Genomic DNA, 15,021 nt, shown 5'->3' on the forward strand with positions numbered 1-15,021 from the left:
GGGTTCAAAAGCTAACTAGGCGAAGCAGAAGGAAGGATCAGTGAACTCTAAGATTGGGTAGTTGAAGTAACCCAATAACAGAAGCAAAATTATAGAAGTCCTAAAAGGAGAACAGAGATAGAAAGAGGCAAAAACTTATTTGAAAAGATAATAGCTGAAAACTTCCCTTACCTGAGGAAGGAAACAGACAGGAAAATCCAGAAAGCCCAGAAAGTTACAAATAAGATGAACCCAAAGAGATCCACAGCAAGACACATTAAAAAATTCAAAAGCAAAAGAAAAGTGAAGGATCTGAAAAGCAGCAAGACAAAAACAACTTGTTTTGTATAAGAGAACCCCCATAAGACTACCAAGAGATTTTTCAGCAGAAACTTTGCAGGCAGGCCAGAAGGGGGTTGCAGGACATATTTAAAGTATTAAAAGGAAAAAAACAAACAAACAAACAAAAAAACTTCCAAGAATACTCTACCAGGCAAACTTATGGAGAGATAAAGAGCTTTCCAGATAAGCAAAAACCGAAAAGAGTTCATCACCACTAAAATGACATTACAAGAAATGGTTAAAGAAACCTTAAGCTGAAAAGGGCATTAATTAGTCACAGAAAAAATATATGCAAGCATAAATCTCACTGGTAAAGGTAAATATATAGTAAAGTTCACGGTTATCACTTATAAAGCTAGAATGAAGGTTAAAAGACAAAAGTAGTAGAAACAACTATACCTACAATAACTAGTTAAAGGATACACAAGATAAAAACATATAAAATATGACATCAAAAACATAACACATGGGGGGGAGAAAGGATAGAGTTAACATATAGAGCTTTAGAATGCATTCAAACTTAAGTTAATATCAGCATAAAATAAACTTGCAAATGTATGTTGTTATATGTAAGCCTCATTGTAATTCAGAGCAAAAATGATACTGTAGATAACACAAAAGACAAAGGACTCTAGTATACCACTAAAAAACATCAAACCACACAGGAAGAGAAAAAAAGGAAACAGAGAGGAACCACAAAACAGCCAGGTAACAATTAACAAAATGGCAATATGTACATACAAATCAATAATTACTTTAAATGCAAATGGACTAAATTTTACAATCAAAAGATACAGAGTGGTTGAATGGATAAAAAAATAAGAACCATCTATCCACATACTGCCTACATGAGATTCACTTCAGATGGAAGGACATACGTAGAACGCAAGTGAAGAGACAGGAAAAGATATTCCATGCAAATGAAATCAAAGAAAATATAGCTATACTTTTATCAGACAAAATAAACTTTATAACAAAGACTGTAGTAAGAGATAAAAAAGGCCATTACATAATGATAAAGGGGTCAATCCAACAAGGACATATATTTGTATGTCCTTGCATATATTTGTGCACCCAACATCGGAGCATCTAAATATAGCAAGGAAATATTAATAGACTCAAAGGAAGAAATAATTAGCAATACAGTAAGAATAAGGGGCTTTAATACCCCACTTATGTCAATGAATAGATCATCCAGAAAGAAAATCAATAGGGAAACATGGACCTTAAATGACATGTTATACTAGATAGTATTAACAGATATATAAAGAGCATTTCATCCAAAAGTGACAGAATACACATTCTTCCCAAGTGCTAAAATTGTATTCATGGAATGGTCTCCAGGAGATCATAAGTTAGACCACAAAACAAGTCTTAATAAATTTAAGACTGAAATCATACCAAGCATCTCTTCTAACCAAAATGGTATGAATCTAGAAATCAATGACAAGAAGAAAAATTGGAAATTTCACAACTATGTGGAGATTAAACAACATACTACTGAACAACAAATAGGTCAATAAAAAAAAAATCAAAAGGGAAATCAAAAAAATACCTTGAGACAAATGAAAATAAAAATAGAACATAACAAACCTATGGAATGCAGCAAGAGCAGTCCTGAGAGGGAAGTTCATAGTGATAAATACCTACATCGAACAAGAAAAATTTCAAATAAACAACCTAACATTATACCTTAAGAAACTAGAAAAAAACAAAGTCCAAAGTTAGTAAAAGGAAGGAAATAAAAAGATCAGAGGGGAAAAAAATGAAATAGGAATAAAAAGACAATAGAAAAGATCAATGAAACTAAGAGTGGGTTCTTTGAAAACATAAACAAAACTGACAAACCTCTTGGTAGACTCACCAAGAAAACAAGAGAGAACCCAAATCAACAAAATTATTAATGAAAAAGAAGACCTTACAAATGATACCACAGAAATACAGAGAATCATAAGAGGCTACAAATAAACAATTCTATGTCAACACACTGAGGCCACCTAGAAGAAATGGAAAAATTCTTAGAAACATACAAACTACCAAGACTAAATCAGGAAGAAATAGAAAACCTAAATAGACCAATTACAAGTAAGGAGATTGAATCAGTAATCAAAAATCTCTCAATGAAGTTATGTCCAGGACCATATGGCTTCACTAGTGAATTTTACCAAATATCTAAAGAAGAATTAATGCCAATCCTTATCAAACCCTTCTGAAAACTCGAAGAGGAGGGAAAACGTCCAAACTCATTATATGCGGCCAGCATCACCAAAACCAGAAAAGTACACTACCAGATAACTACAGACCAATATCCCTGATAAACACAGATGCAAAAATTCTCAACAAAGTGCAAGCAAACCAAATTCAGCAGCACATTAAAAGGACTATTCACCATGATCAAGTGGGATTTATCCTTGGGATGGAAGTATGTTTCAACATATGAACATCAATCAACGTGATATATCAGATTAACAGAATGAAAGAAAAAACAATCGTATAATCATCTCAATAAACACAGAAAAGCACTTGACAAAATTCAACATCCATTCATGATAAAAAAACTCTTAACAAATTAGGTATAGAAGGAATATACCTCAACATAATAAAGGCTGTATATGATAAGCCCACAACTACTATCTTAATGATAAAAGATGGAAAGCTTTTCCTAAGATCAGGAACAAGACAAGGGTGCTCACTCCAATTCAACATGCAAGTCCTTGCCAGAGGAATCAGGTATGAAAATGAAATAAAAGGCATGAGAATTGGAAAGGGAGAAGTAAAACTGTCTCTATTTGTAGATGACAAGATTACATATAGAGAGAGAAAATACCAAAGACTCCACCAAAAGCAGTTATATCTAATCAACAAATTCAGTGATGTTGAAGGATACAGAATATACAGAAATCTGTCGTTTCTATACAACAACAAATTACCTGAAAAGGAAATAAGGAATGAAAGCTGGAACACTATCTTACACCAGACATATAACTTAACTCAAAATAGATTAAAGACTTGAACATAATAAGACCTGAAACTGTAAAACTCTGAGAAGAAAACAGGCAGTAATCTCCTTGACACTTGTCTTGGCAATGATTTTTTTGATCTGACAGCAAAAGCAAAGGCAACAAAAGCAAAAATTAACAAGTGGAACTTCATCAAACTAAAAAGCTTCTGCAGAGCAAAGAAAACGAACAAATGAAAAGGTAACCTACTGGATGGGAGAAAACATCTGCAAATCATATATCTGACAAGGGATTAATATCCAAAATATATAAACAACTTGTACGACTCAATAGAAAAAATAATCTATGCTTCTGACCAACTGGCTATAAGTCAGAGGTTCCCACAGCGTCGCCTCAGGTTCAATTATATATTTTTCTAGAGTGGCTCACAAAACTCAGAGAAACATTTGCTTATGCTTATCAGGTTATTATAAAGGACACAGAGGAACAGTCAGATGAACAGGTACATAGGGCAAGGTCTGGGAGGGTCCTGTGCTGGAACTTCTTTCTCTGTGGACTGGGGTGCTCCACCCTCCATCCTACCATGTGGATGTGTTCACCAACAGGTAAGCTTGTCAAAGCTCCATGTTCAAGAGTTTTCGTAGAGCTTAATCTGCATTCCCTCTCTTCCCTGAGGTCAGTGGGTGGTGCTGAAAGTTCCAACCCTCTGTCACTTGGTCTTTCTGATGACCAACCCCATCCTGAGACTACATGGGACCCAGCCTAAGTCACCTCATTAGCATCAACTCCGGTGTTATGAATAACAAATAAGGTTCCTATCACTTACGAGGAATCTTAGCAGCTTTGTGCCAGGAATCTGGTCCAAGATCAAATATATTTCTTATTTAATGATGATTACAAAGTGGAATATTTAGCATTTAGTATTTATTTAAAACAAACATAAGTCTTTTTGTCCTTTATACAAGAGTGACTGCCCCATATAAACTTGCTTTAATTCAACTTGTATTAATTCAAAGATTGGTATTTAGATAATTCTTATCTGTGTTAAAGCCTGAATTATCCTAATTATTTTAGTCTGGTTTTCACTTGGAATTTATCTATGAGAAAAAGTGTTCAGTATAAGATAATATTTTCTCTTTTTTTTTGATGTATAATTGACATACAACATATTAGTTTCAGGTAGAAAAGGTAATATTTGATATTTGTTATATATTGAGAAATAATCACAATAAGTCGTTAATATCTGTAACCATAAATACCAGTGTTTTTTCTTGTGATGAGAATGTTTAAGATCTAGTTTCTCAGCAACTTTCAAATATGCAGTACACTAGTAACTATAGCCACCATTACGTCCCATGACTTACTTATTTTTAACTGTAAGTTTGCACCCTTTGACCCCATTTACCCATTTCGCCTATCCCCCAACCCCTGCCTCTGACAACCACCAATCTCTCTGTATCTATGAGCATGGTTTGTTTTTTGTTTTTTTAATTCTACATATAAGTGAGTCACATAGTATTTGTCTTTCTGTCTGACTTATTCCACTTAACATAATGACCTCAAGGTCCATCACCCTTGTTGTCACAAATGGCAAGATTTTCTTCTTGTTTTACGGCTGATTAATATTCCATTGTATATACACAGCACATTTTCTTTATATATTGATGCACTGATGTACACTTAGGTTGTTTACTTATCTTATAAATAATGCTGCACTGAACATAAGGGTGCATGTATCTTTTCAAGTTAGCGTTTTTATTTTCTTTGGATAAATACCCAGAAGTGGTATTGCTGAATATGGTAGTTCTATTTTTAATTTTTGAGGAACCTCCATACTATATTTTTAATTCTATACGTTTGTATGAATTCTATACATATGCACCCAAATGAACAATTCTGGATACCAGTAAGAAGAAAAACTAAGTTGCAAGGGGAAAAGAAGTGGCAGGGAGACTTTTCCCTTTTACTTCTTGAATTTTAAGCCAAGTGAATAAATGATTGATTGAAAAAATTAAATTAAAAAAAGTTTTCTAATAAGCTTGTTTATTTCAAAGTATCTTTCATCTTTATCTTAAAACTTTACTTTTAACTAAAGGTATATTAGTGGTATATAGGTAGATACAACAAATTATTTAGCAACAATATGATGAACATGAGAGAATATTTGTACTATCCTTAAAGTTTTAATAATTCTGAACCAATTTGCTTTATTTTGACTTCAGTAGCAGGTACAACCTATAAAATAATCTAAGAGATGCATTCAACTTGCTTTTTAATAATGTGCACTGTATCACAGAACTTATTTGAAATGGGAACAAGTAAATTTATTGGTTTATATTTACAAATAAGGTGAACGTACATCTAATCCTATCCTGACAGAAGATAAGAAATACAGTTTTTAGAAAGAATATCAGTGAGGCTCATGACTCCAGGACATAGACACAGGAGACAAACATGAGGACTGGGGCTGATGTTCCTAATAAACCAGACAATCTAGCTAAGCAGATATCCAGGCATTGCCAAAGATGCCACTTGACTTCTAAAAAAGAAAAAAATTCTTGGAAATTAAGTAGGAGTGGGCAAAAAAGCCAAGAAATATTCTGGAAAGAGGAAATAAAAAGAGCAACAAGAAGTGGCATCATCATGACGTTTGAGAATATCAAAGATAAAAAAAGTTACAAAGGATCAGAAATTAAAATAGCACTGGACATTTTGGCAACAACAGCCTATACATAGAAAATAGAGGAAAGCCATCAAAATTCTGAGGGGAAAACCACTCCAACTTAGAATCTGAACTGTACCAATTATTAAGTGTGAAGGTATATTTTGCAGATTTTTAAAAAATGTCTCAAAAACATGTTGTGGCATTTTCTATTTTTCAAAAATATCCACAGCAATATTTCTGGTCCTATATGCTCTTCTAGAATCTTGCCACTCCACTATCAAGAGGAAAAGCCTATTTTCTTCCCCTTGAATCAATCAAGACTTTGCAATTGCCTCAACAAATCAAATATAGCAGAAGGGAATGCCTTCAGTAGCTAAGTCATTACGACTTTCTCATAGCTCTCTGTCAAGATGTTCACCGTAGGAATCCAGCCATTATGTTGTGAGGAAACCCAGGCCACACAAAGAGGCCACATCTAGGTATTCTAGCTGACATCCCAGGTAAGGGCTATTATGAGAGTCCAGGATGGTAAGCAGAGCAGACCCCTTCCTGAATTAAAGATTAGGGAGCAAAATACATGTGTTCATTTGTTTTAAGCCATAATTTTATGGGTAACTTGCTATGAAGCGTTAATAACCAGAACAGATTTTAGCACCTGGAAGTGGAATGCTGCTTTGATAAAACATAAATAATAAATAAATAAAATCTAAAAGATGAGAGTGACTTTGGGACTCACCACAGGTGGAAAGCTAGATGTACCCTCAGAAGGGTGTGAAAGACTGAAGGCCCTCCAAGAAATCGTTAGGAAACTAAAAAAGATCTAAGAAAACAAAACCAATGGGAAATGGAAGTAATGATTAACTCCAGAAAAAAGCCTAAAGTTGTACCATACTGTGATGTAATCATGATAAAGTACTTGCTTGGCTCAGCAACAGGGAATTTTTTGGATCAAAGGAATGAAAACACCAAACATGAATTTAAGTAAAAATCATGATATAATTTCACTGAGAAGATGAGGGGAAAGGAAGGTTTGTGAAAGATAACTAAAACCCTCATCAATCATAATAGGAGGTCAATAGATAACATCTAAAAATGAAAGGATCGAGAGATAGCAGTCTGTATATATTATGTAGAAAGATGAAGATAAATATTAGAGAAGCAGCTAAAAGAAGAAAACAGTTGCCTCTGAAGTATAAATGTATTTTTGTGAAGGTTAGGCTGTGGAAAGCAGAACAGGGCCTTTTAACATCATTTGAATTTTTAAACTATATTTTAATTCCTTTGATTAAAATAATTGAAAATAAATATCCACAAACATTTTTGTTATACTTACTATGAAAATGCTGAAGTAGGAGCTAAAACTGGAGGATTCTTCCAAAATTCATCCAATAGACTCTGAATAATTTTTCCTAGATCTGAGTGCATTGTAAACTGAAAATAACAGTAATATAGGATGATCAAAATCACTTTCAGAAAAAGATTATAAAGTCTCATTAGGATAACTTCACTCTAAATCGTAACATGAAATCCACTTTGCAAGTCAAAATTAAATGAAATGCAAAAGGTATTGTGTCAAATGAACAATTAGCTAGCAATCTGAGTAAAACTTACAAAATTTTCTAATAGAATCAACACCATAAATCAGGTAAAAAATGTTTAATCAATAATGGAGCTGAAATATTTCTACACTTCACTATTTATAATAATTTGAAGGTTTGATGGTAAATACTGAGAATACATTAAGTTATAGTCCTTCATGTTAATCAATCATAAACATATCCAGGTAACTTTTTGAGGCATATTTGAATTTTATCTCTCCTAACAACTGTGGAAGAATTACTGTGAACCAAAGTTCTAACATCAATAGGTCCTCACCACTGAAAAACAACCTTTAAATCTGTACTATCTATTGTATACAGTGAGATTTTTTTTGAAAATTACTGATTCCAAAATGAGATTTTTAAAAGCATTTTAGATTTCTAAAATATTTAAAAGTTATATTACTCTGAAATAAATATACCATAAACATACATTGTTTACTAATGGAGAGGTAACATACACTCCTTGTTTATCCATTAAATGGTGTCGTATTGGTGGATAAACACTGATCACTGGTTTTTCCTGAGGAAATTGTGGAGGGAGCAATCTGGTAAAGGCAGAACAGATGAAAAACAAAGTCAACAAATGTTACATTTTTTGTCATAATCCTAAAAGAAAGTTACAAGCAAATTAAATTTTCATACTAACATTTGGATTAATTATTCAGTTAATAAGTGCTCTATTATGGTTGCTGAGTTGATTGAAAATATAAAAAAGATGCACTGTGGCAACAAGATTATAAAGAAATTCCCATACAGTAAAACCTTTTAACATGGGCTATGGATACCGTAAATTACAGAATATTCTTCACACCATGCTAACTAACTGTTTTCAAACACAGTATATCAAGCTATACAAAATCTCAACTAAAAATTAGATCAGGCATTTGTAGCAGGTGAACCATATTAACTCAGTCTGGCTACTTATTAGACCACAGGTCTGGCCACATAATTTTCTTGTGGTTTCCTACTTTTAAAATGCTGCCAGGAATTATTTCACTATCAATTGAATTTGGAAGAGTAAGTAGATAAAATGGAAAGTATTAGAATTGAAAGACTGTAGCTATCATAATGCTTAGTTCTATATGGCTCTTTTCTAAATGTCCCAATTAACACATCTCTCCCAACTTTGAGGTCAATCACAAGGTTTCAAATAAAGAACAGTAAATTCTCAACACACAGACACACACACACACACACACACACACAGTGAAAATCTTAACCTTTTTTGAACTATTACAAATTAAAAAAAACGGGATTTTATTGGCTATGGAAATGTTTTCCAAATCTCCTTTAATACTCAGAAGAATATGTCCCTTTTAATTGCCTCTCTGTTTCCACTGGCTCAGAGAACTATTTGTTGGCAGCAAAGTCAAGAAGAAAATGGGGTCCTTGTTGGTTTCTCCTACTTTTCTCTACCTAGGGCATTTGAAGAGAGAGAAAACTACTTCATTTATATAGTTGAAAATGTTAAACTAGTTTGGCAAAAAAGGCAATGAATGGCCTTCAGAGCCCCACCAATCTGAGTTTGTATCCTGACTATGCTCTTCACATGTCTATAATTTGCCCCAATTTGCAAGGCTAGTATGAGGATTCAAAAGTTCCTATATACGTACCAAGATAACATAGCATAATGCTTGGCACTGTTATGTACTCATGCTTCAATTCACTCATTCAACTAAGATAGAGTAACGCCTTCCATGCGCAGTCACTCTGCTAGGCGGTGAGGATATGAATAAGCTGTGGTTCGTTCCTGTCTTCAGGTCAGGTACCATTTGACCTGGTCCAAACGCTAGCTCTCGCAGCCGCCAGCCACCTAATGCAATCTGAGGTAATAACTTAATTCTTTCATATTAAAGACTAATAATTGCACATAAGGTTGAATGGTACTTGAGCAATCACTTTGTCCAACGTTTCGTTTCCTCTTTATAAATTAATAACCTCATGACTGTATTTTTTTTCTTTAGAAACAATCAGATGAAACTCAGCCTTGAACTTTCTGGTTGATGTAGTATGTCTGCTTCCAAAAAATAGACTACTTTAACTTCTTTCTGATGTAAAGGTGAATATGTATCTCTAATGGTTTTCCATACATGATCCCTTTGTCATTATCATTCTTACTCTTTCAGCCTACCTCCAGCTAAGACTTTAGTGCAAATCAGTAAAATTGATTACAGTACCAATGATTATTACATCTTTTTATTGTATTTTCTTCTACAGTTTCTTTCTTACACAATACACATTACAATCATGGCTTTACAAAATTTTTATTTCACAAAATTGTGTAACTGATAAATTATATAGGGACTACTCAAATAAGTTCACTTTAAACAGTTTACTTCTGATAATAACTAAGAAAAATATAGTATTTTTAAGGCCTATTACATGAAAAAATAGGATACAATTCTACTCACATATTGATGTTAATTGTCAAGTTGTTTACGGTGAATGGCAACCTGTATTCCACATCTTTCTGTATTTCAGCTATACTGTAGGAGAAAATTTGAGAAAAAAAAATTTACCCAAAATTATAAAACCAGTTAATGTTTAAAAAAAAAAATTAAATGTTTTTAGAGCCCACTAAAACTACCTTTAATCACAGAATCTAGATAGCCAATATAATTTTTAACTTCAGGGGAAAATGATCATAGAGAGGTTTATCAAATAAGGCACAACAATATCCTGAGATATCCGTGTGTGTGTGTGTGTGTGTGTGTGTGTGTGTGTGTAGCAGATGCTGAGGTAAAGAAGCAAAGAATAACTTATACTAATGCGCGATTGACTTTCTATCACTTGATCTAACTCATCATCAGTAGAAGCAATTGTGAGCCCACTAGTTAACACAGGTCAGCAAGACACCTGATTTGACTATCATTCTGCCACTAACCAGCTATTGTAGACCGTTGGGGCAGTCTGGGTCTTAACAACTTAAATTTAAAAGTCTGGAAGAGATGTCTCCTACAGTCTTATGATGGAGAGTATTTCCAAAAACAAATACTTTTCTTCCTACGTAAGAGAAGCCTGGTTTTATTCTGAGTTTCAATGTTCTAGTCTTTCTTGCAGCTAGTTGTTGCCATGGACTTAAGTTCCAGCCAATATGATATAGGGAAGTTGTGAGGTGGAATTTCCAGAAGGGCATATAAAGAGGAACAAAAAACCTGGTATGAGTCCATTTGTCCTTCTTATCTGGACCTGATAACTGGACTCCTAACAGCTTTACAGCTTTACGGGACCATGAATGACACCGAGAAACGAGAAACGAAAGCAAGCACTAGGGAGAGCTAAGCAGAAAAAAGGAAGTAGCTTGGGTTCTTGATGACCATGCAATTGTTAAACTGAATTTCTTTTTATGTAGAGAAAAACAAAATTTTATCTTGTTTAATACTATTTTGGGAGAATTTGTTACTAGCAGCTGGATATAATTGCCAAGTCTCTTATACTTGAACATTCTACACTCAGAATTTTATTTTATTGTTAACTGCAGGCATATATTATTACAACTGTAATTTACCAACCAAATCTGAGGGGGGCTCACTTGGAATCCTAACTAACATTATAATGTTTCCAAAGGGAAAATTTTAAATAGTATAAATGAGTTATGGTTAAAAGGAAGCTCAACATTCCAATGGACATAAACTTTTTCAAGCATGAATACCTTTGACAGATCTAGCGTTTACATAATAATTTACTTTTTGTATTTTGGGGGGGGTTGCTTCAAGGAATAGCTTTAGCAACCCTCTTATTTTCCTCCTTTTTTGGACTATTAAATTTTTTTGGCCTTCTGATAAAAACCTAGCCTCTAGAATATGTAAATTTTGGGTATCTTGAAAGGTTCAAAAGTCCTGAGATAGAGTTATGGAAAAATCACACATGTTGATAAGCTTTCTCCTCTGACATCCACGGAAAGGGGTTATGAATGAGGAAAAGAAACAGCTAAAAGACTCAATAAGATATTTGATATTAGTATTTACACAATTTTTATGACAGCTTCTCTTTGGGGATCAAGTTTGAACTAGGGCACTGACAGCCTCCTCAGTTGTTTGAACACCACGCCACCAAAGTGTTTACATTTCTCATTCCTCTATGTTATCTTAGGACCCCAACGTGTCATTGCTTCAAGGGAATACTAGTCAAAAAAGCATCTTCCAGTTCAAAGCCACGTGGATCATCTTAGTGATTAAGAGAATACTAGGATACTTAAGCTAGGCTTCCTGGGCTCTACCATTTCTGTGTGATCATGGGCAAGTTACTTAACCAGTCTAAGCCTTATCTCTCACATGGGAAATGGGATGTTACAAATTAACTATCTACCTAAAGGAGTTGTCAGATAAATAGAGATTATGCTCAAGAATACAAAAATAACTCAGGATCTCATATCCCCCATATTAACTACTGCCAATATATTGGTATATAACCTGGTGGATCAAAAAAGGGGTTCCATGGAAAGTAAACTCTCAGGGTGACCTGATCATAAATTCATAACTGAGCAGGCCATGGTGGGTAGTCACACCCCAGTCATTATCTTTGCCTTAAGCAAGCCCTGACCCTTGCTTCTGTGTATCTAGGTTAACACACCTTTGAAATACCCCCTTTCAGACCCCTCGAGAGCATATAACCTTTACCATGTAATCCTATCTCGCATTGCTTCCTCCCAATTTCATGTAATCTTTCTCACATTCCCTCCTTAATCTCAAATGCATAAAAGAAAACTGCAAAACTGATATTCTCTGGAGCATTTGAGATCTTGCTCCCTGGCATATGTTATCAGTTTGGTTCAAATAAACTCTTACAAAAGTTCTCTACAGGTTTGGACATTTGTTGACACCTTGTAATCTTTCTACGTTCACAGTTTTATTTAAAACAAAAATATAATTATACTGCATATACAATTTTTTAACTTGCTTTTTTCCCACTCAGTAATTTATTGTGACTGTCTTTCTAAATCAGAAAATGTTATTTCACAAGATCTTTTTTAACGGCAGCATAGTATTCTAGTATATTGTTCAACCCATTTTCTACTTTAAATATTTAGACTGTTTCCAATTTTTACTACTGTAAACCATGCTCTGAAAACATTCTTACAGCCAAATCTTTATGCTGACAGGCAGTACTACTTTGGATATAAATACATACACACACATTTTAAAGTAATACTGTAATCACACCACCAAAGAAAATTTAAATGACCTGCCATTAATAATTTTATTTTCTAGGCTCTCAGAGAGAAGTGAATTACTATGGTTTTTACGTCCGTGGCTCAGAATCTGTTTGGAACTAAAGAGAGCTGAAACAGATAACTTTGTTAGCCAGAATGTAGGATTAACTGGAATCCTCATTTCTTTGATAGTCCCTAAAACTATAAACAAATAGACCTTGAAATGCAAAAGAGGCACTAGTTAAGGTTAAAAGATTCCTTTTGTAGAACAATCATTTATCTCCTACTTTGTGTGTTGTGTAAGCTTGGATTTCATTAAATAGGACTTGGTTCAACTGAATAGCTCTACCACATAACTAGCTTCTTGCAAGGAAATGGAAATAGAGATGAATATAATATGGTCTTTGCTTTGAAGGGGTACATGGCATGAAGAGAAAGTCAAGTAACTAAAAAAGGTCAATTCAAGATCCCGATATCATGCATTTCCCACAGTGTTGGATAACTCAAGGACTGCTTTTGGTGAACCTTGCAAATAAATGTTCACATATAGCTAAAGATTGTAGAATAGATAACTTCCCTTTCACATCTAAACCTCCAGGAAATATCAGAATAGACTTTTAAAACAGCAAATCTAGAGCTGTGCAAGAAGGCAAATAGTACCATAAGTAGACAAGAAATTTTGAGGAATCCCTGAAAGATAAAAAAGATGGCATTAGATTTAAGGAAAAAGGAAAGAAAAAGATAGTAAATAAAGGAACTATGACAATCCAGAATGTAAGACCGATGCAAAATAGGAGCAGTTTGAAGGCCCTCCAAGCCCTTGACCCAAGTAGATGCAAACCTAGTGTGGAAGGCAGAGTAAGAGCATTTCTCAGGGTAATGAATGGGGAGACATGGTAACAGCACATAGGCTAAAGCACTGTCCTCTTTTCCCTGCCTGTTCAAACCAGTAAACAGCAGTACTATCTGCACCCGGAACAACAAATACAGTGAGGTAGCCTCCGAGGTAGCAGTGCCTAAGGAAGCTACTACTGTGTTTCCCTGAAAATAAGACCTAGCTGGACCGTCAGCTCTAATGCGTCTTTTGGAGCAGACCCGGTCTTAGAACAGGTCTTATATTACAGTAAAATAAGACCAGGTATTATACAATATAACTCTCCAAGGAAGTTATAAGGCTAAAGGTTTGCATAATCAGAAAGAACAATGGTATCCAGGGACTGGCAACAAAAGAAAAATCCCAAAATAAAAGACTGTGGAGATTGGCACTATTATTTTTAAGATACAAAATAAAATAATTGTCATTTACAGAGTACCTACTGTGTGCCAGATAATATTCTAGTTTCTTTATATGTATCATCCCTAAAATCCTTCAAAATAGGCACATTTCATTTGTGAATAAACTAACTCTTCGAATGGACTAGCTTTCTGAATGGAAAGTTAGAAGTAGTCCTGCCAGAGACAAAGGAGTTGTAAACAGGCTTGTGTGGGATTTGCAAACAGGAAGCTAGGGCTAGAAGCACATAGGATAAAAGACAAAGGCTCCAGGCACACAGACTCTACGCAGTGGAAAAAGGAATGTATTTTGTAATATGCTTACTATGTGCCAGATACTCTAATAAATTATTTATCTTCATGTATTACTTAAATATCAACAATTCTGCACAATAGGAATCACAATTCCTGATTTTACAGATGGGAACTGGAAGGCTCAGAGAAGCTGAGTAACTTACCAAGAGGTCATATTGCTATTACAGTACTATTTATTAGAGCCAGAATTGAAATCCATGACAGTTTAATTACAAAACTCTCATTCACTTAAGTCGGGCTGCTTTTCCCAATGTCAATAATTTTGCTTACCTCTACTTATGTTGCTCAAATTCATTTTGTCTTTTATCAAGGAACCTGAGGAACCTACCGACATTCACAGCTGGGCAGTGCATTAAGAATTCAGGTAGTCAATCTTCCCATCGCAGCAGACCTAAGGTTATGTGAACATCCAAGGTTCACTGCCAGTTAATGATACACGTCAGTATCGCCTGACTTCTGGTTCAGGGCTTCTTTCATTAAGGCTATTAGTTATACCAGAGTAAATTAAAAAAACCAACTCTGATAAACTTTAACTCACAAATTAGATTTTCTTATTGAATATAAAATAAAATTAGCACCAGAATTACCATGTACTTGATTATTAAAATGAATGCAGAAATCCTTTACTTGAGAGAGCTAATCTCCCTAAGCCAAAGGTAATAAAGGATTATTATTTGTATAACTTTGAATTTACATAGTTAATTACAGATAATAATTACCATTCACAATATAGCT

At 34.2% G+C, this 15,021-nt stretch overlaps 1 protein-coding gene across 6 annotated transcripts in view; it reads right to left on the reverse strand.

Moving 5' to 3' along the window:
- The window catches only part of VPS37A (VPS37A subunit of ESCRT-I), a 33,799-nt gene that overhangs the window by 14,508 nt on the left and 4,270 nt on the right, over window positions 1-15,021 (reverse strand). For all 6 annotated transcript variants that reach the window (XM_081046564.1, XM_081046565.1, XM_081046563.1 and 3 more), the window contains exons 2-4: window positions 9,959-10,033; window positions 7,978-8,092; window positions 7,280-7,377 (exon numbers count right to left, since the gene is read on the reverse strand). In XM_081046564.1, coding sequence (XP_080902690.1) covers window positions 7,280-7,377; window positions 7,978-8,092; window positions 9,959-10,033 — 288 coding nt within the window. The remainder of the gene's footprint in view (window positions 1-7,279; window positions 7,378-7,977; window positions 8,093-9,958; window positions 10,034-15,021) is intronic.

This window comes from Rhinolophus hipposideros (genome assembly GCF_964194185.1).
Source record: "Rhinolophus hipposideros genome assembly, chromosome: 4".
In the NCBI taxonomy this organism is placed as follows: domain Eukaryota; kingdom Metazoa; phylum Chordata; class Mammalia; order Chiroptera; family Rhinolophidae; genus Rhinolophus; species Rhinolophus hipposideros.